Here is a 23,480-nt window from a genome sequence, read left to right as displayed (position 1 = left end):
TGCTCACTGCTGTGGCGCCAACCATTTTCCCTCTCTGGAAGTCCCCATATGATGTGTCTTGTGCTCAACCCATCATACAGGGACTTCCGGAGAGGAAAAATGGTGGGCGCCACGGCAGGAAGCAGCTCCTGAAGCCAGCCAGAACCAACTGCCAGAGCCAACTGCACTACCAGGCTGGCTCTAGGCTGCTGACTGCCAAAGGGGAAATGGGGACGTCTGGTGGTATGGATCTCCTGCCCCCTTCCCCCTTTGTTTTGACTGATCAGGGGAGGCTTGCGCATTTATGTTTCACAAGGTGCGAAAGAAAGGCTTTGCACCTTTATACAATATGCATGTGTGCTTGGGCCCAGGGTCTTTGGTCTCACCATCCCCACTACTGACTCCCTGTTGCTACTCAGCTTCAAAAAAGAAAAAAAGAAAAAAGTGTCCCCGGATTCATTTGAAAAAATCTGGTAACCATATATTAGTCCATGGTTTATTCCATTTCCACTGTGTGTGTTTCTCCTTCTGGCATACTGGAACAAGTGATTTGTTGCAAGAGCAAGGTACAGTCAAGCAATGTAGCTGAGATTATAGAGTTATAGAATTGTAGCGTTGGAAGGGACCCTGAGGGTCATCTAGTCCAGCCCCCTGGTAAACTGCAACCTGGAGCTAAGGTGCCATTTTGCACTTAGCTGATATATCTTGAGCTTCTAGCACTGAGAGCACCAGAGTCCTCTCCCCTCCTCTGGCTTCAAACAACTGGTATTCAGAAGCATTCCTGCCTCCGACTTCCTCCAAAATCTTTTCTCTGTCCACTTTCTCCAGTCCATACCATCCAAAAACTTCTATCATGTCTCCTGTTTACTTGCCTTTTCTCTACACTTCTCTCTCTTTTTTTAAAATATTTTTTTATTAATTTTCCAACAAAATTATACAATTTTATCCAAATTTTAACAAATAAAAAACATTTTAGACTTCCTTCAGCTTCTCTGGTAATCATCCATAATTATTCTTCAGTACGCATTCCCTTCATTGTATTGCCATTTATCTTCCCTCCCCCTTCTATTTCTTTTTGACAATACATCTTAACTTTTACAGTGCTTCTTGAAACCCCACTAGCGTTGTTTGCACATCACACACATTTTTCAGATATTCCACAAACTTTTCCCAGTCTTTGGTAAACTTTTCTCTACACTTCTCTTTTCTGTGAACCGCCCTGAGACCTCCAGATTTGGGGTGGTATAAAAAGTAGTAGTAGTAGTAGTAATAATAATAATAATAATAATACACCAAAAAGTCCCAAACAATGCAACATTTCCTCAAAGAGGAGTTGCTCCACCCTTTGATCATTTTGGTTGCACTTCTCTGAACTTTTCCAATTCCCAACTCTACAATATCCTTTGTACAGTAATGTAAACTACATAGCAGGAAGAGGCATTGGGGTCAATTCAGGGAACAGATTTTTCCTTTCGGGCCCATTATACCTGGTAAACAAGCATAAAGGTATCCAAAAGACAAATAGTGCTGTTTCCATAGACGGCGGCTTTGGAAGACAGTGTTCCTTTGCTATGAAAGAGGACAACCTGCTGGAACAAGGCCGTTTTCTTGCACAGTACACGCCGTGCTGTGTTTGAACATCCTGTGGTGGAGCCGACAGGTGGCTCTGCCAGGGAAGGGCGGGGATTGGCGTTACTAAGGCCATTCCGCTAGGGCCTCCGGTTTCTGCAGGAGGTCAAAGGAGAGAGTCACGGATATTCACCGCGTTGGGGGCAGGCGCGGAATCATAGATTGGTAGAGAAGGGGCTCTAAAGGGTGCCAATGCAGGATTCACAACTAAAGCATCCCTGACGGATGGCTGGAAACGTTCCGGGAACTTCCAGCGGGCAGAGCGGGCGTTTTGCCTCCAAAAACTCCAGGATCAGTCCTTGGCATGTTGGGTTAAAAGGATCCAGCTGCAAGCCTGGAAGTATCCCCAACCCGCTTCGAGCTGAAGGAGGACTTATGCATAAACATGCACAGCGTTACGCTGCAAGTAAGCGGAATCGCTTCAGATCAGACAAACAAATTCGAAGCGAGCGCCCAGTATAGACAGCTAACAGTTTTGCATCCTCGCGGGAAACAGGACGTAGAAGCGGGGGGCGTTCCTTATGCCTGGGGGCGGGACTCTGTGCTGGCTGCAATTTCCTCTCCTTCCTCCTGAGGCCTGACCCCCACCACTTGCTTTTTTTAAAGTTTGACCAGTTGCAATTTTGTTTTATTCCCCGCCCCTCTTGCTAATGGAAGGGGAACCCTGCCTGGTTGGACGAGCGCACGCCTGAAATCAGTCCACTCAGGCGAAGGGGGGCGGGGCGGGAATTTGGAAGTGACACGGGTTTCCGTGCTGTGGTTGCAAGAGAGGATCTTGCAAGTAACCGACCTTCACAGCGGGGAACGAGGTGGAGGCGACGTTCCGTTTCTTCCCGGGGAACGTTCCACAAACTTTGGCGCGCGCTCCCCAGGGACAGTTTTGTAGCTGTTGCAAATTGCAAAAAGGACTCTCTTTCCCCTTTGCAAAAGCTCAGCAAGCAGCGCAGAGAGAGGAGGTGATGGCGTGCCTGGAAGAGGAGATCCGGGCGCGGCTGGAGTGTGCCGGCCAGTCCCACTTGCTGCGCTTCTGGGGCGAGCTGGACCCGGCGCAGCGAGACTCGCTCCTGGAGTCGCTGGCGAAACTGGACGCCGAGGAGCTGGGCGAGCATTGCCGGAGGGCGGCGGAGGCCTGCGCGCGGGAGGAAGAGCCGCGCCAGGAGAGACTGGGCTGCCGGATAGAGCCCATCCCTCCAGAGTTCTTCGGCAGCGTCTGCAGGAGCGACCCGCGGACTTTGGAGCAGTGGGAGGAAGAGGGTAAGGCCAGGAGAGACCTGGCTCTTGGTAGCCCTTTTGACCTCTGGGGATTGCAGGTGGAGGATGAACAAGCAGTTGGAACGTTGTGGGTTACTGTGTTAACTTTTCGCTGTAGAACCTCGGCGCAAAGGTAGAATACCTGAGACTGCCGGCGGTCGGGTGCATGTGGTTGTACCTGCCTGCCTACGTGCGCTTCCCAGAGGCCCCTGGTTGGATAATGATGGACCTTTGGTCCGATCCATTAGTGCTTTAATTTTCGGAGAGTGGGCGTGTGGAGAACGGACTACAGTACTGTACATTATTGGTTCTGTTCTTGTAACCCCGCCTTTCCTTGGTTGGTCACGCCCACTAATCAGACATACCCACAGACACACCCACCTACCCCTTTGGCCGCACCTTCCTCGGCAAAGGCCGTTTTTATACAGTACTGTAGTGGACGACATATAAACAGGCATATTTTTCTTCTTCATTGTTCCATGTAGAAACAACCTGAATGAAGAAAGGAAGATTGCACAACTTTTGCACACAGTAAAATAAGTTTTGTGCCACCTAAAATTGTACATTTAGACACCAGGAAACTGTTCCCTTGCGTTGTCTGTGGCCCAAAATGCTGTTTTTGAGTAAAACATTTTAAGGAGTGATGCCCCCTGTAAACCAGCCTTCTTCCTCCAGCTTGATAATCTCCGGTTGCCATTGGTGGCAATATTTGGCTAGGGCTGTTGGGAGTTGTAGTCCACCTGTTTATGAAGGGCACCATGTTGGCAAAGCCTTCAGTGTTTGCAAAATACAATTTGGCCTGCCTGGGTGTCCGTTTGCTGTGTGCTTTGGGGTGGGTCAAAACTTGCCTTGGGTGCTGTGCAAACACCAGTTCTGCATTCAGAGTACTTGTGCACCTGTGTTACATAATTTTAATACCTTTAACAAAATTTATATACTGTTTGGTTATTTGACAGAAAACCTCTGAGCAGTTTACAAAGAGACTTGGGACTGAGGATTCCAACCAACTGCCTAGAAGACCAAACAACCACTGGGCATGTGTAGATAGAGCTGAAGTAAAGCACACTCTGACATCATCAGGACCTAGGGCTACTAGAGGCTTTGTCCCCCGCCTCTAAGTACTAAGTACAGTGGTACCTCGGGTTACATACGCTTCAGATTACATACGCTTCAGATTACAGACTTCGCTAACCCAGAAGTATTACCTCGGGTTAAGAACTTTGCTTCAGGATGAGAACAGAAATCGTGCTCCGGCAGCACGGCGGCAGAAGGAGGCCCCATTAGCTAAAGAGGTGCTTCAGGTTAAGAACAGTTTCAGGTTAAGAATGGACCTCCAGAATGAATGAATTACTTAACCCGAGGTACCGCTGTAGTACTGTCTGGGATTGCTTTTTACCTTCTCCTTCCCAGTTCCTTTTCCTTTTGTGTTGTATATTTTTGGTGGAAAGTCTGAGGGAAGAAACAGACTTAACTGTCATCATAAGCTGCTCTGGGCGCTTACGAGTTGGAGTAAAAGTACTTCAAATAATTTAAATTCCCAGGCATTGCCTCAGTTTTTAAAGCTTCTTCTGGAGCTGTCAGACCTGTTCAGCGATGAGGGGAAAGAAGGCAGCTGGGTCCACAGAAACTGCACCATCACCCCTGTGCCTCTTTCAGATGATTATTGCTTGGGGTGCGGGTAGGGGGCTTCCAGGCCCCCAAAGGAGCCTCTCACCCTGTGCACTGTCTCCAAGGGCGGCCACCCGGACTGCAGTTGATAATCTCTTAATCTCAGGGTCTTAATCTCAGGGTCGTGGGTTTGACAAAAGATTGGGCAAAAGATTCCTGCATTGCACTTGACTCGACGGCCCTCGTGGTCCTTTCTAACTGTGATTTGAACGAGATATATCTTTCCTCCGGTGATCTTTCTCTTGTCTCCTTCAAGGGCTCCGTAAAATCTCCCAGAACAAGGTGGCCGTGCTCCTTCTGGCTGGAGGGCAAGGGACACGCCTCGGGGTGCCTTACCCAAAGGGCATGTATGATGTGGGGCTGCCGAGCCATAAGACCCTCTATCAGATCCAGGCGGAGCGGATCCGCAGAGTGGAGCAGCTGGCTGGTGATAAGTTTGGAACTCGCTGCACAGTCCCTTGGTGGGTAGCTGGTTCCTGGGGTCTTAAGGCACTGGCCAGTGGCTCTTGTGGTCACATGGTGTCCCAAAATTCTTTGCTGTTCCTTTTGCAGAGTGGCAGGGTGGTTTTACGCCAATCTGATGCCCTCTTCTTGGAGCCAGTGTGGTGTAGTGGTTAAAAGTGGTGGACTCGTAATCTGGTGAACCGGGTTCGCTTCCCCGCTCCTCCACATGCAGCTGCTGGGTGACCTTGGGCTTGTCACACTTCTCTGAAGTCTCTCAACCCCACTCACCTCACAGAGTGTTTGTTGTGGGGGAGGAAGGGAGAGGAGATTGTGAGCCGCTTTGAGACTCCTTAGGGTAGTGATAAAGCAGGATATCAAATCCAAACTCTTCTTCTTGGTTTGCAGTGTGACTCCCATTGGCAAAGTCTGTTTAGACCAGGGGTTGGCAACCTTTGGCCCATGGGCCACAAGCAGCCCACGGGGGTCATTTAACTAGCCCCTGAACCGCCCCCGAGCTGAGCCGGCCACTTGGCGAGTCCCCGCCTGCTGTGCTAAACCAGTGCAGTACCGAGCTGGGACTCGCTTCTGTAACGCCGGAAATCACATCTGCGCATGTGCAGACGCCGAAAATTGTGGGCGGGCGATCCGGCCCACGGAGGGATCTCCGCTGGAGTAAACTGGCCCAGGCGAGGTAAACCTTGCCGGCCCCTGGTTAAACATTTAACTAGGATATTTCCGAAGCTCCAAAAATATCAGGACTGTCCCCTGAAATCTTTGTCAGATAATCAGCTGAATGTTAATCAGTTGGTTAAACCTACATAAATTTGCATGTAACTGAAACAGTACCTCCAGAGAGGGGGAGAAGCATATTCGGGACTTTTCACTTTAAGAGGTGAGTAAGGGGTGACACAGGACGCGGGTGGCGCTGTGGGTTAAACCACAGAGCCTAGGACTTGCCGATCAGAAGGTCGGCGGTTCGAATCCCCGCCACGGGGTGAGCTCCCGTTGCTCGGTCCCTGCTCCCGCCAACCAAGCAGTTCGAAAGCACGAAAAAGTGCAAGTAGATAAAAAGGTACCACTCCGGCGGGAAGGTAAACGGCGTTTCCGTGCGCTGCTCTGGTTTGCCAGAAGCGGCTTAGTCATGCTGGCCCCTGACCGGGAAGCTGTACGCCAGCTCCCTCGGCCAATAAAGCGAGATGAGCGCCGCAATCCCAGAGTCGTCCACAACTGGACCTAATGGTCAGGGGTCCCTTTACCTTTAAGGGGTGACACAATATAAGTTTATAAAATGACATATTCATGGTTTGGGGTAAGTTTGCCTCTCTCCCTCATAATACTAGAATTCATGGACATCCAATGAACCTGAATGCTGGAATGACTTCTTCACTCAGCGCATAGTTAAACTGTGGAACTCCCTCCCACAGGAGGCAGTGATGGTCACCAACCTGGGTGCCTTTAAAAGGGGACTGGACAAATTCGTGTTAGAGGAGAGAGCCATCAGTGGCTCCTATCCCCAGTAGCTCTGCTCTGCCTCCACAGTCAGAGGCAGCACCGGTTCTGAACCAGTTGCTGGAAGCTACAAGAGGAGAGAGGGCTCTTGGGCTCTCAGTCCTGTTTGGGGTTTTCCCACAGGCATCTGGCTGGGCCCTGTGAAAACAGGGCTCTGTTTGGGGCTGGGCGATACCTGGTTTTCAGCATGGTCATATATCACCACTTAAACATCACAATGTGTAAATACTGTATTTTTTGCTCTATAAGACTCAATTTTCCCTCCCAAAAAGTAAGGGGAAATGTGTGTGCGTCTTATGGAGCGAATGCAGGCTGCGCAGCTATCCCAGAAGCCGGAACAGCAAGAGGGATTGCTGCTTTCACTGCGCAGAGATCCCTCTTGCTGTTCTGGCTTCTGAGATTCAGAATATTTTTTTCCTTGTTTTCCTCCTCCAAAAACTTGGTGTGTCTTGTGGTCTGGTGCGTCTTATAGAGCAAAAAATACGATATATCACAATAGCTGAAATAAAGATAGAGCTATGTAGAAGCATTGGTTGGCTTCACAGATTGCCCCCTCCCCCTGCGTTGTGATCTTTGCATGGCATTGCTGTTCACTTCTGTGTTTTTGAATCTTCAAAAGAAAGGCATGTGCCTGTCCTTGTCACGCTCGCTTGTCATGCCCTGGGTGTGCCCAACTGCAAAAATACTACTACTACTACTACTACTACTACTAATAATAATAATAAATTTTTATTTATATCCCGCCCTCCCCAGCCAAAGCCAGGCCCAGAGCGGCTACCAACAGTAAAAGTAACACAGTTTACATAAATCACAATCTATTAATTGAAATACATTCTAAAATCAATTCATTCTATAATCAATTCAGAATCAAATTAATGGCAACCATTGGGCTAGAGTTCTGTGAGGATTACCAAAGGAGGGAGTCAGGCTGTGCCTTGGCCAAAGGCCTGGTGGAACAGCTCTGTCCTGCAGGCCCTGTGGAAAATGTCAAGTCCCACAGGGCCCTAGTCTCTTGTGACAGAGCGTTCCACCAGATCGGGGCCAGTGCTGAAAAGGCCCTGGCTCTGGTTGAGGCCAGCCTAACCTCTCTGTGGCCTGGGACCTCCAAGATGTTTTTGTTTGCAGACCGTAAGGTCCTCTGTAGGACATACCAGGAGAGGCGGTCCCGTAGGTACAAGGGTCCTAGGCCGTATAGGGCTTTAAAGGTCAAAACCAGCACCTTAAACCTGATCCTGTACTCCACCGGGAGCCAGTGCAGCTGGTAAAGCACCGGGTGAATGTGATCCCGCAGCAAGGACCCCATTAGGAGTCTTGCCACGGCATTCTGCACCCGCTGGAGTTTCTGGGTCAGTCTCAAAGAAACGTTCTCTGCTTTGGTTGTGTGAATCCAACCCTGCTGGTTTCCTTGTCCAGTGCTTCTAACTGCAGTGCCCTGTCTGCCTCCCCGGCAGGTACATTATGACCAGTGAGTTCACTTTGGGACCGACAGAGAAATTCTTCCAGGAGCACAACTACTTTAACCTGGAGAAGTCCAACATCATCATGTTTGAGCAGAGGATGCTCCCAGCCGTGGCATTTGATGGGAAAGCAATCTTGGAAGAGAAAGGGAAGATTGCCATGGCGCCAGGTATACAGCAGCTTTCCTAAAGTTGGGAAAGTGTTACGTCTTGCTTGGGAGCTTCTGGTAGGCCTCTCACTGGCACCGTTTTGAATATTTGAGTGAAAAGGGGCATTGTATGTAGCAAATCCTTCACATGTGGCGGGTGCAGAGCTTTCTCGTAGCAGCACAGCTGTATCATTTTTCTTTTTCAGAATTTATTTATTATTTTTTCAAATGCAACCACAACAAAAGGAAAGGGAACAATAGATCGAAAGCGCCATACCTTGGAAGGACAAAAGTACAGGGTTAAAGTACAGGTCCGAAGGGATGATACAGTATTAACTCATACAAAGATTCCCTTTACAAATAATGAAGATTTATAAGAATAAAAGTATTATCCGCCTGTGAGTTGCATTGTTATTGAGAGTAAAGGTTCTATATAGCTTTAAGTGAGCCAGACATTTACATATACTGATTGCACTGAGTGACCATGTCCCTCAATATTTGTACTGTATAGGGAATACAATTGTATACAATTGTATAGAGAATACAATCATGCCATATAATACATACTATTATAATAATTATTTATTAGGTCTCTTACCTGCCCTTCACTGTGAAGTTCTAGGATGGGTTTCATTTTATTTATTTATTTTAAAAATTGTTTGTTTATGGTATTTGTACCCTGCTCTTCAGCCTTAAAGACTCCCAGAGTGGGTTACATAGTCAAAACAAGATAGTCCCTACCTGCAGGCTTACAATCCAAAAATAAAAGACAGAATATTACAATCAATAGGATAGGATGTGTCCTAAAATATATATCTCAGCTTTCAAAGGCCAGAGTAAGGCCATATTTTATCAGCCTGAAAGATCAGGGAACCATCTTTCCCTTTGACCTGCACCCCTGAAGGTGGGCTGCCTATATTTTTAAAATTGCAAGTGCTACATGTGCATTTGTTTGGTTATACATTCCTCCACCACCATTTACAAGCAGTGGTAAAACTGGTTACAGAGATTGCGGGTGAGAGGCAAAGGTGGGTGGTTGATAGCATGGATGCTGGCCAGTTGGTGCTGGTCCTAACCCAGTTTCTGTTTGGTAGTTAACTCATTCCTTGTGTGTTGCAGATGGCAATGGTGGTTTGTACCGCGCCCTGATGGACAACAAGATCCTGGAGCACATGGAGCGGTGTGGCGTCCAGTACGTCCATGTCTACTGTGTGGACAATATCCTTGTCAAAATGGCAGATCCCGTCTTCATTGGTTTCTGTGTCTCGAAAGGAGCTGATTGTGGTGCTAAGGTGACAGAGACAAAAACATTGGGCAGGGATGATCGCACAATTCCCTTGTGTGCAGGGCGGAGGGCTGTCATGGTTAAGAATGAGCGAGGAGGAGCAAAGATAAGATTTCCATCTCTGCTAGAGGTGACTCATCTTCTGATGGTCCTTTCAACATCCAAATGACAATTACATTGCTCATCATGGTTATGCCCTGTGGTACCCCAGGACCCACAGCTGGGGTGTAAGTAAAGGACAATTGCATCTTATGCTTGATTAAGTTGTGCAGTTTAAACCTTATGTGGTTGAAAGCCAGCTGGCTGAAATCCCCCAAATTAATCGCATGCAAGGCTTAAAAGAGTCTAAAAGTTGATTTTGCATCGGGGGTACGGAAAGAGCTTTTAAGTACTTGCTTACTGGGTGCCGGAAGGCTCTTGTGAGGTTTTGTAGGATTTTGCAGGAGCTTCCCAGAGCCCAGCTTCAAAGCTGTTTTCCTTGCTCGGATGGTAAGGAGGGTCGTGCAGTGGTGATTCCAAGGGGGCGCTTCGGGTATACATATTTTTGTGCATATGCGCCACCCCCAGAATGTACCCCCAACACAAGATGCAGTCGTACTGCTTGTTAAACTACAGTATTTTTCCGTGTATAAGACATGCCCATGTATAAGACAACCCTCCCTTTTTTTAAACCCAAAATCAAGAAATTAAGTTGTTTAGCTGTGGCGGGTGGGGGAGGTCACTTTGCCAATCGCTCACCTGCCTGCCCGCCACTGCTGATCACTTACCACAGCCACTGGCAATCGCTCACCTTGCCACCAATTGTCTGTCTGCTTGCCACCACCAACAGCCCACCTGCCCACTTCCCACAGCCGCCAATCGCCTGCCCAATTGCCTCAGCCGCAGCCAATCGCCAGCAGGCCTTGTCGCAGCCACCAATCACCCGCCCAATCGCCACTGCCAATCTCCTGCTTGCTGCTGCCATTAATCACACGTCCCCCGTCTGCATTCACTATCCGTGTATAAGACAACACCCAATTTTTGCCTAAATTTTTTAAAGCAAAAAGCATTGTCTTTTACACGGAAAAATATGGTAATAAAACTTGTGGATTGGGGGCGGGGAGTTTGGTCCTTCCACATGTCCCCCCCCCCCCAATATTTGGTGTGTTTTTTTAAAAAAAGACTCAATGCATTGCTTGTGTCTGGCAGGTTGCAGATGGAATCTGAATAATAATAATAATAATAATAATAATAATAATAATTTATTTTTATTTATACCCCGTCCTTCCTGGTTCAGAAAACCGGGCTCAGGGCAGCTAACAACAAATTTAAAACACTTAATTGATGCTAAAAAAAGCAGCATAAAATATGATATAAAGCGTAAATAACAATAAAATCAAGAATAAAAAAATCAATTTAGGGGGAAAATCCATCCAATAAACATTAGATGATCACCAGGGCTAGCTGGCTAAATTAGTCCCACTTGGGCCAGCGAGGAGACGAGGGGAGAATTAGCTGTGGGATCCCAGAGCGGGGAATCCCTCCCTGCTCAAATGAACCTTCCTCCTCATTTGTTACTGCATTTTTAAAAAATCTAGATCTGCTTTTGCCTCCATGTAATGTGTTGCATTTCTTCCTCCTGCCTCCGAGCCATAAACATGTTGAATATAGGTAGTGTCTGTGATGGACAGTATATGGAACTTTAAGTACCCTTAAAGCAAAATGAAACAAAACGTGAAAAGTGAGTTTTTTAGATGAACTTTGAACACCTATGGGCAGTGCCTAGGTAAAATCTTAGAAGGGTGTTGAGGGGTGACTGGCAGAGATCCTTTCCCCCACTTCCTGGGCCTGCAACAGTTAAGTAATCTCGTGCTAAACAGGCAAACATATGCATCCAGTTAATTGACCATGTGAATTTCTGAATCCAGCATTCTCTGAGCGGAATTGGATTTGATCTGTAGAATCAAGAATTACCTGGACACAGGTATAGCAAGAGAAGATCAGAAAATATTCCTCTATGCCACAGGAGCGCCAAGGATCCTAACTGCTAAAAACTGGCAAAAAGAAACTGTGCCAACAAAAACGGAATGGCAAGGCAAACCATTAAGAGCATATTGAACTGGCCAGATTAACAGAGGCAATTAGAGATCACACTAGACAAGAGTTTCAAAAAGCATGGGGAAAATGCAGAGAACACTTCGCAAAACAGTGCCCTAAAATACATACCTGGACTTGTTTTGATTAATGTCTGCAGGAGACTTTGTTGATATTTAAGTTATAATTAGAAAAATCTTAATAATTATTCATAAAGGAAACAGTTTATAAGAAGTACCATATTTTTTGCTCTGTAGGACACACTTCCCCCCTCCAAAATTAAGGGGAAATGTGTGTGCGTCCTATGGAGTGAATGCAGGCTCCTTGGCTTCAGCAATAGGAACGCGAAGCCTCCGAAGCGCAGAGGGAGCGCTCCTTCCGTGCTCCAGAGGCTTCGGGTTGCCTTCACTGAAGCCTGGAGAGCAAGAGGGGTCAGTGCACAGCTACCCCTCTCGCTCTCCAGGCTTCCAAGGTAGCTGCCTGAAGCCTCCAGAGCACAACAGGAACTCCCGCTGCGCTCCGGAGGCTTTGGGTGAACGCACCTTGAACGCACAGAACACACCTTGTTTTAGAGGGGGAGAACTAGAAAAAAAATTTCTCCCCCTCTGCGCAGTGCCCCTTCAGCGAAGCGGCAGGAGAAATGGAAGAAATGTTCTCCCCCTCTAAAACAAGGTGTGTCCTATGGTCGGGTGCGTCCTATAGAGCGAAAAATACAGTAAATAAGGAGGCCATATACAGGATAAAGGAAGTCTTTTATTTGTTGTTTGTATTGTTGCATGTTATGCTCATTGTATGTTATGTTCACATTTAATGAGGGTGGATTGTATATTGGGGGAGGTTATGTTATGTTGTAAATAAAATTCCAATAAAAAATATTTTAAAAAAGAAAAAAGAATTACCCAGCCCCTCTACCTGCTCGATCCACTCTTTGCGGTTATTTCACTTGCTACCTGACTCTGGCCCAAAAATTCTATTTTGTTTGTTTGTTAAGGTAGTGGAAAAAGCCTACCCCACAGAGCCAGTTGGGGTGGTTTGCTCTGTGGACGGAGTATATCAGGTGGTGGAATACAGCGAGATCTCCTTGGAAACGGCACAGAGGAGAAACACGGATGGCCGGTTGACATACAGCGCTGGAAATATCTGCAATCACTTCTTTAGTCTTGACTTCCTGAAGGCTGTCACAGAGTAAGTCCTGCAGTTGTGCCTGCTCACTTTCTCATGCTCACTTTCTCATGACCTGTTCCAGAGTTTATGAGTGTGGGATCTGCATCCTGGAAATCAGCGCGGTGGAAAGGGATGCATGCATTTCTGAGCATTGTATCAGGATTGTGACAAACTGAGCTCCTAGTTGTTGTAAACAAAATCTGCCCTTTTTCCCTTATGGGGTATCCAAGAGCCCATATAGAGTCCTTATGTAGGTTCCCTATTGGTAGGAGAAAATAGCAGAGGCCAACCAGAAAATACTGAGAAGCAAAGCAGCTCGTAAGCCTGATCTTTATTAAAACTGTTGCAACAGGGTACTCCCCCCACACGTAGGAGAGAGGAGGAACCCAGAACCAAGGTGTGCCTGCCCTTATATAGACATTTTAAATTCCCTGCCTTGGAGCTCAAGACCACCCCTCCATACATCATATATACATCACAGAAAAGGTGGTCTACAACAGAAATTTGAATGTTGTTGTTTTTCCTGTCTACCAGGTTATCTGATAATGCCTTATCTGATTGCCTTTCCTGGTAGTCTGGCCATTCCTTTGAGATGGTGATTACCCAATTCCTGAGACAATGGGAAGGTTCCCTCACCCCCTCCCTCCTTGCAGAGAAAACATTTGGTCAGTCTGGGAGTCAAAATGGTTTCAGGGAGTCAAATTGGTTTCGGGAAGGTCTTCCTGTGCTGCTCCAGACATATATATATATACATATTACCTTAAAATTCTATTACATAGTTTTCTGGTTAGAAGCTGTAGAATCATAGTGCTTTAGACTTGGTAGAGGACTCCCAAGGGTCATCTAGTCCAGCCCCCTGCAATGCAGGAATCAGAGCTAAGGAATCCCTGACAGGTGGCCATCCAAACTCTGTGTGGAAACCTCCAGCGACGGAGCGTCTACCACCTTCAGAGGTTGCCCGTTCTATAGCTCTTAAAGCTATGCATTTCCATTTTTATAGCAGGCAGCTTCAGTAGGCTTTTAAACTCACTTTATTCAGCAATACTGCATGCAGAAGATAAAATCTATAATGAACACTATTTCATGGAGGAAAAAGCTTGGAACGGCTGCCAGCCACAATGACTATGCTCTGCCTCCACATTAATGTTTCTGAATATCAGTTGCTGGAAAATACACAGCAGTGGACAGTGCTCAGATCCTGCACTTTTCCACAGGCATCTGGTCGGCCACTGTGAGAACAGGACTGGAGGAGCCATTGGCCTGATCCAGCAGGGCTCTTCTTAGGTTCTTATTTTGAAGAAACCCTAATGCAAAGGAATTACAGTGGACGCTCAGGTTGCAAATGTGATCTGTGCGGGATGCATGTTCGCAACCCGCAGTGTTTGCAACCTGCAGCTGCACGTCTGTGCACGCACGAGTTGCGATTCAGTCCTTCTGCGCATGCACAAAGCGCAATTTAGCACTTCTGCGTATGCACGACCGCCAAAACCCGGAAGTAACCCATTCTGGTACTTCCGGGTTTCAGCGGTCCATAACCCGAAAAAACACAACCTGAAGTGCCTGTAACCCAAGGTATGACTGTAGTCCTGTAATTGGGAAAACAGCAGAACTCAAAAACTTGGTTGCTATCATCCAGGCAGCCAAAAAAAAGACGGCTTACCTACACGCTCTCCTAAACTGCGGCCTCTGTCGTATAGCTCTTAAACTACAGTCCCAGGACAAATCATTGCCTTCTGTTTGAAAGGCAGATTTCAGAAAACCCACAGAAACAACTCCAATATACCAGTGAATCATTATCCAAAGATTTCCAGGAAGTGTCCGGCGAATTGCCAAAAATAACTTATGCAGAGTCCCCCCCCCCTTTCTCCATGAAAACAGCTCAGCAGAAAGGTCCCCACCAGCAGTTTGTCAAACACACCACCCCTCCTGCAGAAAAGTGGGGGAACAAAATAATCAGGGGGATGAAGCTTTCCTCCCACTTTCCCGCCCCCCACCCATTTAAATTAAACTTGTTCATAGAATTGTAGAGTTGTAAGGGCCACCAGGTCCAACCCTCTGAAATGCAGAGAGAAGCATGGAGATAGTTGGACGGAACACTGAAACCCTGGATCATCCAAGGGTGATCCATTGATTGTGGCAGTAGATTTCAGGCAGTTGAAAAGGCAGAACACACTGCTCCTTCCCCTTACAGCTGTGCAGTGCAAGGAATGACCTGGGGCAGCCCTGTTGCTGCACAACAACATTTTTTAGCAGAGCAGAGTTTGAGGAAGTCTCCTGTGCGCTTATGTCTCTGTCCTTTCCTGCCCACCAGGAAGTTTGAGCCCCGCTTGAAACGCCACGTGGCTGTCAAGAAAGTCCCTTTCGTCGACCAGGAGGGCAATCGGGTGACGCCGCTAAAACCCAACGGGATAAAGCTGGAGAAGTTTGTGTTTGATGTGTTCCAGTTTTCTAAGTTAGTACCAAATGTGTCTCTTTTCTCTTTCTCTGTATCCTATTTTTTTGGGTGGGAGTTGGGGAGACTCACTAAATTGGCCTTGGCCAACCTGGTGCCTGCCAAACATTTTGGACTACACCTCCCATCAGCCTCTGCTGGGCCTGATGGGAGCTGCAGTAAAAAACATTTGGAGCGCACCAGGTTGCTAAATGATAATAGAACCAGCTGCTATGGGGTAGGGAGTTGTGACAACACAGGGTGTTTCCCAAACTTCTGATAGCTTCTGGTTTTGTTTTCTGAATTAAAATGGCAGGCACACTTATCTGCTGCACCCTAGAGCATTTTCTTTTTTTGAGGGATTGATTATTGCAGTCAGTAGATGAGAACATTACGTGTACAGCTGCTGTAACAGGGCAGAATGGTGTGCCTGGTAGCCTCTAGATTACTACCATGAGTTATATGTGGGGCTGCCTATGAAAATCGTTTGGAATACGACTCTGGGGTTGCAGCACTCATCTCGCTTTATTGGCCAAGAGAGCCGGCATACAGCTTCTGGGTCATGACTAAGCTGCTTCTGGCGAACCAGAGCAGTGCACGGAAACGCCGTTTCCCTTCCCACCGGAGCGGTACCTATTTATCTACTTGCACTTTGGCGTACTTTTGAACTGCTAGGTGGGCAGGAGCTGGGACAGAGCAACGGGAGCTCACCCCGTCATTGCGGGGATTCAAACCGCCGAGCTTCTGATCGGCAAGTCCTAGGCTCTATGGTTTAACCTAGGCTCTGTGGTTTAATGCCTGGCTGCATTACTTTCAATAAAAGAAAACTCTCTTCAAAATATGTAAATGTGACAATCCACCATGAATTGGGAAAAGGTGGTAGCTCAGTGGCAAAGCATCTGCTTTGCATGCAGAAAGTTCCAGGTTCAATCTCAAAGGAGGCCTGGGAAAGACTCGCTGCCTGAAACCCTGGAGAGCTGCTGCCAGTCAGTGTAAACCGTGCTGAGCTAGCTGAACCAAAGGTCTGACTCAGTAGAAGGTATCTTCCTGTGCTCCTAATAACAATGATGGCTCTGCCAACAACAGTGAAATTTTAAGCTTCTTTATTAGAAGCTTTCTGAGCAGTGCTTTACACCAAATGTGCTGTAGAGGTATGTGTGTAGATTAGATAGATAGATAGATGATAGATAGATAGATAGATAGATAGATAGATAGATAGATAGATAGATAGACAGACAGACAGACAGACAGATATTGATTGCATTCTGCTAGAATCCAGAGACCCAGCTTGAATGCATCATGTTTTTCAGATCACCTATCTAGAAATATTTAGTTCACATCCACACCATAAATTAAAAGTACCCTTATACTGTTCTGCTTTAACAGTCATGGGGACTGTATTTTGTTAAGAGTGCTGGGAATTATAGGCCTGTGAAGTCAGCACCCTTAGACTACTTTTGGGGTGTGGAAGGCATGGTGGCTAAATTATTTGTTTATTAATTAAATTTATTAGTCACATGGGGGGGCATGGCAACTTTAAAAGTCCACACCGTACATAGGAGGGGGGAGGAAGAAAAACATTAAAAAATCCTACCCACTCTAAAAGGCCATAGGTGGTTAAAAGCCAAAGGCCCGATTAAAAAGGAAGGTTTTTGCCTGGTGCCTGAAGATACGTAACGATGGCACCAGGTGAGCCTTGCTGGGGAGAGCTTTCTACAAGCGGAAAGCCACCACAGAAAAGTCCCTGTTCTCCTTTTGCCACTCTCCAGACCTCCTGGGCCTCAGATGATGACCGCAGGGTGCAGACTGGTTCCTATGGAATAAGAGTGCTTTTAAATGTCTTGTGTGGATGTAGCTTTAGTTCGCTTTTGCAGTCAAGTCCAACTGGAATTGGCAGCTTGGAGAACAGCTGCAAGGTCTCCCTGCTTGCCTCCAAATGCATTCCTTTCATGGATATGGCAAGTTACGTTTTCCTGGAATCTGGAACATGCCGTGGCCTCAATGGCTCCATGCTCCATATTCAGGGAGGCACGACCGCAACTGAAACTCCCATTTTAAGCCTCCAGTTTCTCCTTTCTGTTAACAGGAAGTTCGTAGCCTTTGAGGTCCCGAGGGAAGAGGAGTTCTCGCCTTTGAAGAACTCCGATGCGGCCGACAAAGACACTCCCATCACAGCTCGCCGGTCACTCCTCTCCCAACACTACCGTTGGGCTGTGAAGGCAGGAGCTAGATTTGTCAATGGCAATGGCCAGAGGATACCTGAAGAACCAAGGTCTGTGAAGGCTCCTCCTATTTATCCTCCCTAAGGGATTATGGGAACCGTAGTTTACCCCAAGGGGCCAGGGAGCACTAGATGAATTTGTGACATGGAATGCTGCCACAGTGAAACACTGTGTGTGTGTGTGTGTGTGTGTGTGTGTGTGTCTGTGTGTGGCCCCATTGGCACTACAGTGGTACCTCGGATTACAGACGCTTCAGGTTACAGACGCTTCAGGTTACAGACTCTGCTAACCCAGAAATAGTACCTTGGCTTAAGAACTTTGCTTCAGGATGAGAACAGAAATCGTGTGGCAGCAGCATGGCGGCAGTGGGAGTCCCCATTAGCTAAAGTGGTGCTTCAGGTTAAGAACAGTTTCAGGTTAAGAATGGACCTCCGGAATGAATTAGGTTCTTAACCCGAGGTACCACTGTAGTATGATAGTGTCTTAAATGTATAGTGCAGATGAGATCTTCTTGTGGAGATAAATTGTGCCCTCTGGAGTTTACACCAGGGAGGGGAAGAGTGCAATGGAGCAGCTTTCTCCAAGATGGGGCTGGATTCCAGACATCTGCTGCAGCCACCAAGATGGATGTTGTATTCCAGCAGCATTTGGAAGGCACTAGATTAGGAGAAGTTGTGTTAACATCACATGCTGTGACCAAACTCTTAATATGGCCCAGGGAAGGTTTTATTTTGTTTTATTTTAATAAATAAATATATTTATAATAAAACACAGGGTTCAGGATTCAAAGCTTATTGGGGTCATCCTCTCTGATTTGGGGTGCCTTTCTCCCCGTCCCAGGTTTGTGAGGCCATAAAATAATAGAACTGTATGGTTGGAAGGGACCCAAAGCGTCATCTAGTCCAGTCTCCTGTGTACAGAAGCAGGAGTACATTGCAGTTATGCATTCTGGTTGCAGTTATTCGGGTGGCAAGGGAAAACTCTTGGCTAATGCTCTCGTGCTTCTGTTTATTGTTTACTTCATTTACATATGACTTGTTTTCCAAGCACCCATGGTACATCACAGTTTTAAAATACCAAAACCAGACAGATGATATAAAATGTGAAGTTGGCCTGGGGGCTGCGTTGAGCAATTTCTGTTGTTGCCTTGGGCTGCCTGCCTCTCTATTTTCTGTGGCTTGTCATATGTTTGCAGAGAGACATTATTTTCATTTTTCTCTCTTTTCAGTTTATCAGGAGATGACGAACTACCCGCTGTATGTGAGATTTCACCTCTGGTCTCTTACTTTGGGGAGGTGAGGGCAACATTTTATGTGAACTCCTGTTAAGGATTCAGTATCTGCTTCTAAGGAAATACCTTCTTATTTCTGAGCCAGTGCAAAGAATATTGGGGATGTTGTAGAGCAGGCATAGGCAAACTCCGGCCCTCCATATGTTTTGGAACTACAATTCCCATCATCCCTTGGTAACAGGACCAGTGGTCAGGGATGATGGAAACTGTAGTCTCAAAACATCTGGAGGGCCGGAGCTTGCCTATGCCTGTTGAAGAGCCCTGAGATTGAAGAATGTTCAGCCAACATGGCAAATATGGGATAAAACTCCACATGAGCAAACTCTGCCTTCATAAGGGATCAGGCAATAGCGTCTTTCAACTGTGGCAGAGTCCATAGCCTGGAACCGCAGAGCTATATAGTCTTTCCTCTATTTGGAATTTGTGATGCTGGTTACATATAATTACAAAAAACACAAAATACTGTTGTGTCAGAATAATAAAAAAGAAAAGCAGCTAAGAATAGTTTCTTCCCTATTATTATTAAAATCTTTTTGATTGTTTTATAAGTGTATGTGTGCCACTTTTAGAGTTAACAACCTAGCAGGTCCTTGTCTACAGAGGTTTAAAATCCAGAATAGTCAGGAGGGACTTAAGGGAGAATCAGTATGTGACAGGAAATAAAGGCTGAAAGATGGGTTACAGCAGGGGTCAGCAAACCTTTTCAGCAGGGGGCCGGTCCACTGTCCCTCAGACCTTGTGGGACTATATTTTGAAAAAAATAATGAACGAATTCCTATGCCCCACAAATAACCCAGAGGTGCATTTTAAATAAAAGCACACATTATACTCATGTAAAAACACACTGATTTCCGGACTGTCCGCGGGCCGGATTTAAAAAGCGATTGGGCCGGATCCAGTCCCCGGGACTTAGTTTGCCTACCCATGGGTTACAGCAGCAAGAGGAAACCTCTGGCTCTCCAGCAGCAATTCACCTCATACTTGCAACATCTCCAACCATTGGCTGAGGCTGCTGGGAGTTGGCTTCTGACATCTAGAGGGCCACAGATACCCCATACCCCTGACTTAGGGGCAAAAATCGTGGTTAGATTTTAAAATGGGTGGAGAACCTCAGGCCTGGGAATTTAATGTGGCCCTTGAGGCTTTTCTGGCGATTAGGACTCTCTGCAAGCTACTTGCCCCACTGCTGTGAGTGCTTTGCCTTGGCTTGAATGTATGCTGAACTGTGTTGATGCCTCTTGACATATTCCGCGGAAGTAAGCTACAAAAGTAAGAGCCACGTTGGTTATTCCACCCACTTTCATCTCTGGTCCTGACCATCACTGTCATGCAAACTCTGAAAGCTTGCCCATAAGGGAATGTGGCCTTTGGCTCAAAATTGTTTTCTTTTGCAGGGACTAGAGCAGTACCTGAAAGCCAAAGACCTCCAGTCACCTTTTCTTCTCGATGAAACCAAAGCAGAAACATTAACAAGAGCTTGAATGAAGACCCAACTTGGAAGATTGTCCTCTGCGACCATCTTTTTGCTTGACTGTTGCTTTGTAATTAAGAAAAGAATAATTTTGAGAAACTATCAGTGTTTATGATACTATAAAGCCAAAATCTTCTAACTTTTCTGCTTCAGGGGTGGGGTTGTTAGGTCACACTGTGCCTGGAGAGTGATGGTTTCTGCCCTTGATAGTCCCAATAGCATTCTCTGCAACTTTCAAAGAGCTGTCTGAAATAAGACCCACCATCCTTACTATGGCTGAGAGGCCCCTTGTGTGTAATGCTGAAATTGGAGGCAGCCCTGGGGGACGGGATTCTTTGCTGGTGTCAACACTCAAAGGAACCAGAGAGGCAGCAGATAGCTGAGAGGAACCTCTAAATAGTGCTGCACATATTCCATAGATATTATTTACCAATGCTGGGTGAAGGGGCTCTGTATTATCTTGGAGGAGCATTGACTCAGTGGCAGAACAAACAGGAGGACCCATGTTTGATTATGGACAACTCCACTTAAAAGGGTGTTAGGTGGTAGGTCTGGAGAAAGCTCTGGGCTTCAGACCTTGGAGATAAGCTTCCAGTGAGGAGCAAACAGTGCTTACCTAAATCTGCGTTTGCAAGAACTTTATACACTTAAAGTTAAAGGCATTGTCTGTGTCCAGAATCTCTTGCCTCATCTTGGAAGTACTGCCCTGACTGCGGAAGAGACAGGATCTGAATTGCATCTATTTTGGCAGTGCCATTTTGAATCTGGTGTTTTCAGCTTGAGCTGAAAGCTTCCCTCTTCGCAAATCTTTGTGTAGCAGAGTGCATTGTTTTCTTTCTCCTTTTTAATTATCCCCAAACTGTCTTTTGATTCTGATAATGCCCTCCCTGAACTGGGACCCTCTAGTTGTTTTAGGACACTACAGTTTCTCTAATCTGTGACCATGCTGACTGGGGCTGATGGGAATCCAACCATAGCTGAAGCCACCACATTGGGGAAAGCTGCTTTATACATGTTCTGGAAGAAAGTGATGAAAACCCTATATTGCCCGTTTTGTAATTTTCACATATTAAAAGTGCTTTAAAAAGTCTAGCTTGCCTTTTGTGTTTCTTTTTTTAAAACTGGCCCTACTCCCGAGACCTGGCACACAGACAGAAAACGCAACAAGAGGAGTTGCAATGCCCAACCCTAGCAACCCCCAAATCAGTTGCCCTTCCATAGTTTACTAGTTTCCTACACTAGACATAGATGCAGGGTGGGTGGGTGTAAGCTATATATATATATACAGGATCACTTGCCTTCTGCACTAAAAACCAGCAGGCAACCCACATTGGATGACAAGCAAAGGCTCAGCTGTGTAAATGACGCAAATCATGACAGCTTACATAATGTATTTGTTTTTTGCGCAACTTATTCTCTTCCTGCTAGACAATAGAAGGGCAAGGCTTCTGATGGCTCTTGCCCACTGAAAATCTTACTCTGCCACTTCTGTCTTCACATATCAGCTGATACTGCCCACATTTATAGAACTTTTTTTTAAAAAAAAGCTTGCAGCCATAATTACTTTTTAAAGTTTTAGTTTCCAAAATAAAAGCTTTTAAATGTGAGCAATATCAGAAGATCTGCAAATGGAAAACTAAGGTCCTTTAAAGGCCATACACTGCGGTGCCATATGAAGAGTTGAGGAGTTACCGATTTGTGACACGGATCCAGAGCCCTTCCTGTCCATTAGTGGTCCAATTTCTTTTGCAGTATGTTTTCCATGAGCCAATTAGCAGCATTCTGCTAATTAGCAGCATTCCACCATAGTGCCAAAGATGAAAAAAAATTCTGGGCATAAGTATGCCCGTGCTTTCTGGTCAACATAAGGCTGCTTGACAGAATGGGCAATAATAACATACTTTAGGTCAGGATTAATGTGTGACCCTCCGGATGTTATAGACTACAGCTCTTTTCAACCCTGACGGGTCAGGTTCAGCTGAGGCTGATGAACATTGTAGTCCAACATGTAGAGGGCCACAAGTAAGTCACTCCTGGTTTATGATGAAAGACTGGGTATAGATAAGTGTCTTAACAGATATTAAACATAAAGTGCTCAGTGTCATATTAAAGCAAGCAGTGTGATCCAAAGTCCCATTTTTAAGGTTTGCAGTTCTATGAACATGGCAAATTTCCATGTTGTGGGAAGTTTTCTGATATATATAGATTGTGTGTGTGTGTGTGTGTGTGTGTGTGTGTGTGTATAAATATTAAAAGCACTTTCATATTGCAAGTTGCCTTAGACACTTCTTAGTAGCAGGTGTAAACAAAATCTGCCCTTATTTCCTTATGGGGTATACAACAGCCCTTATAGAGTCCTTTGTAGGTTCTCCATCTGTAGGAGAAAATAACAGAGGCCAACCAGAGAATATTGAGAAGCAAAGCAGCTAGTGAGCCTGATCTTTATTAAACTGTTGCAACAGGGTGCTATTTTGTTTACAACACAATAGCTGAGATTGCAGGGTGTTGGACTGGATGACCCCAGGATCCCTTCTAACACTACAATTCCATGAAATAAAAGTTGCAAAAGACAAACAGATGAATCTCTGTTGCATTTATTTTTATTTTAAAAATATTCCCGCCTCTTTCATCTCTCTATAAGCCAGTTTGGTGCAGTGGTCAGAGTGCGCTGGAGAGACCAGGGCTCAGCTCCCCACTAAGGCCAGAATCTCTCGGCGTAGTATACCTCACATGGTTGTTGTGAGGACAAAGCCTCGAGAAGGATGTTAACGGAGAAATCTGAGGGCTCCCTTGGACAAAAAACAAGGACACCCCCCAAGAATACCAGAGCAAAACAGCAGCCAGTAGGCTTGGTCTTTATTGAAGACTGTTGCGACAGGACTCACACCTGCCACAAGGTGAAACAAGATGGAAGCCCCGAACAAAAGAGCCCCCAAACTTTTATTAGCTGCTAATCCCCACGTTACATCCCCCCCAAACTACATCACAGTTACATCATGAAAGGGGAGGTCTGGTGGCAGTAATCTGTGCATCCTGGACCCTGCCCCATGGTTCCCCTTTCCCTCCACCAAACACTCATCAAGTGTGTTGTTGTTGTTGTTTAGTCGTGTCTGACTCTTCATGACCCCCTGGACCAGAGCACGCCAGGCACTTCTGTCTTCCACTGCTTCCCGCAGTTTGGTCAAACTCATGCTGGTAGCTTCGAGAACACTATCCAACCATCGCGTCCTCTGTCGTCCCCTTCTCCTTCTGCCCTCCAACTTTCCCAACATCAGGGTCTTTTCCAGGGAGTCTTCTCTTCTCATGAGGTGGCCAAAGTATTAGAGCCTCAGCTTCACGATCTGTCCTTCCAGTGAGCACTCAGGGCTGATTTCCTTCAGAATGGATAGTGTTGTAAATAAAAATATGCCCATTCTTCTTGCAGTCCATGGGACTCTCAAGAGTCTCCTCCAGCACC

General features: G+C 46.3%; 1 protein-coding gene across 1 annotated transcript; it reads left to right on the top strand.

Moving 5' to 3' along the window:
• Positions 1–2,152: 2,152 nt before the first annotated feature.
• Positions 2,153–21,113, top strand: UAP1L1 (UDP-N-acetylglucosamine pyrophosphorylase 1 like 1). Its single transcript, XM_079962143.1, has 9 exons — positions 2,153–2,862; positions 4,784–4,988; positions 7,932–8,107; positions 9,206–9,378; positions 12,436–12,629; positions 14,920–15,060; positions 17,126–17,311; positions 18,490–18,556; positions 19,947–21,113. The coding sequence occupies exons 1-9, from the start codon at positions 2,568–2,570 to the stop codon at positions 20,031–20,033; spliced, it is 1,524 nt and encodes a 507-aa protein (XP_079818269.1). The 5' UTR covers positions 2,153–2,567; the 3' UTR covers positions 20,034–21,113.
• Positions 21,114–23,480: the final 2,367 nt, after the last annotated feature.

This window comes from Podarcis cretensis, assembly GCF_951804945.1.
Source record: "Podarcis cretensis genome assembly, chromosome: Z".
NCBI lineage: Eukaryota > Metazoa > Chordata > Lepidosauria > Squamata > Lacertidae > Podarcis > Podarcis cretensis.
Note: the sequence above shows the minus strand (reverse complement) of the source record. Positions and strands in the feature narration are given on the sequence as shown.

Bases quoted from the DNA above. Each gene is read 5' to 3' on its own strand.
- UAP1L1 (XM_079962143.1), top strand. From the start codon at position 2,568: ATGGCGTGCCTGGAAGAGGAGATCCGGGCGCGGCTGGAGTGTGCCGGC. The intron at 4,989-7,931 runs GTGGGTAGCTGG...CCTCCCCGGCAG, and splicing joins ACTCGCTGCACAGTCCCTTG to GTACATTATGACCAGTGAGT. The intron at 15,061-17,125 runs GTTAGTACCAAA...TTCTGTTAACAG, and splicing joins GATGTGTTCCAGTTTTCTAA to GAAGTTCGTAGCCTTTGAGG.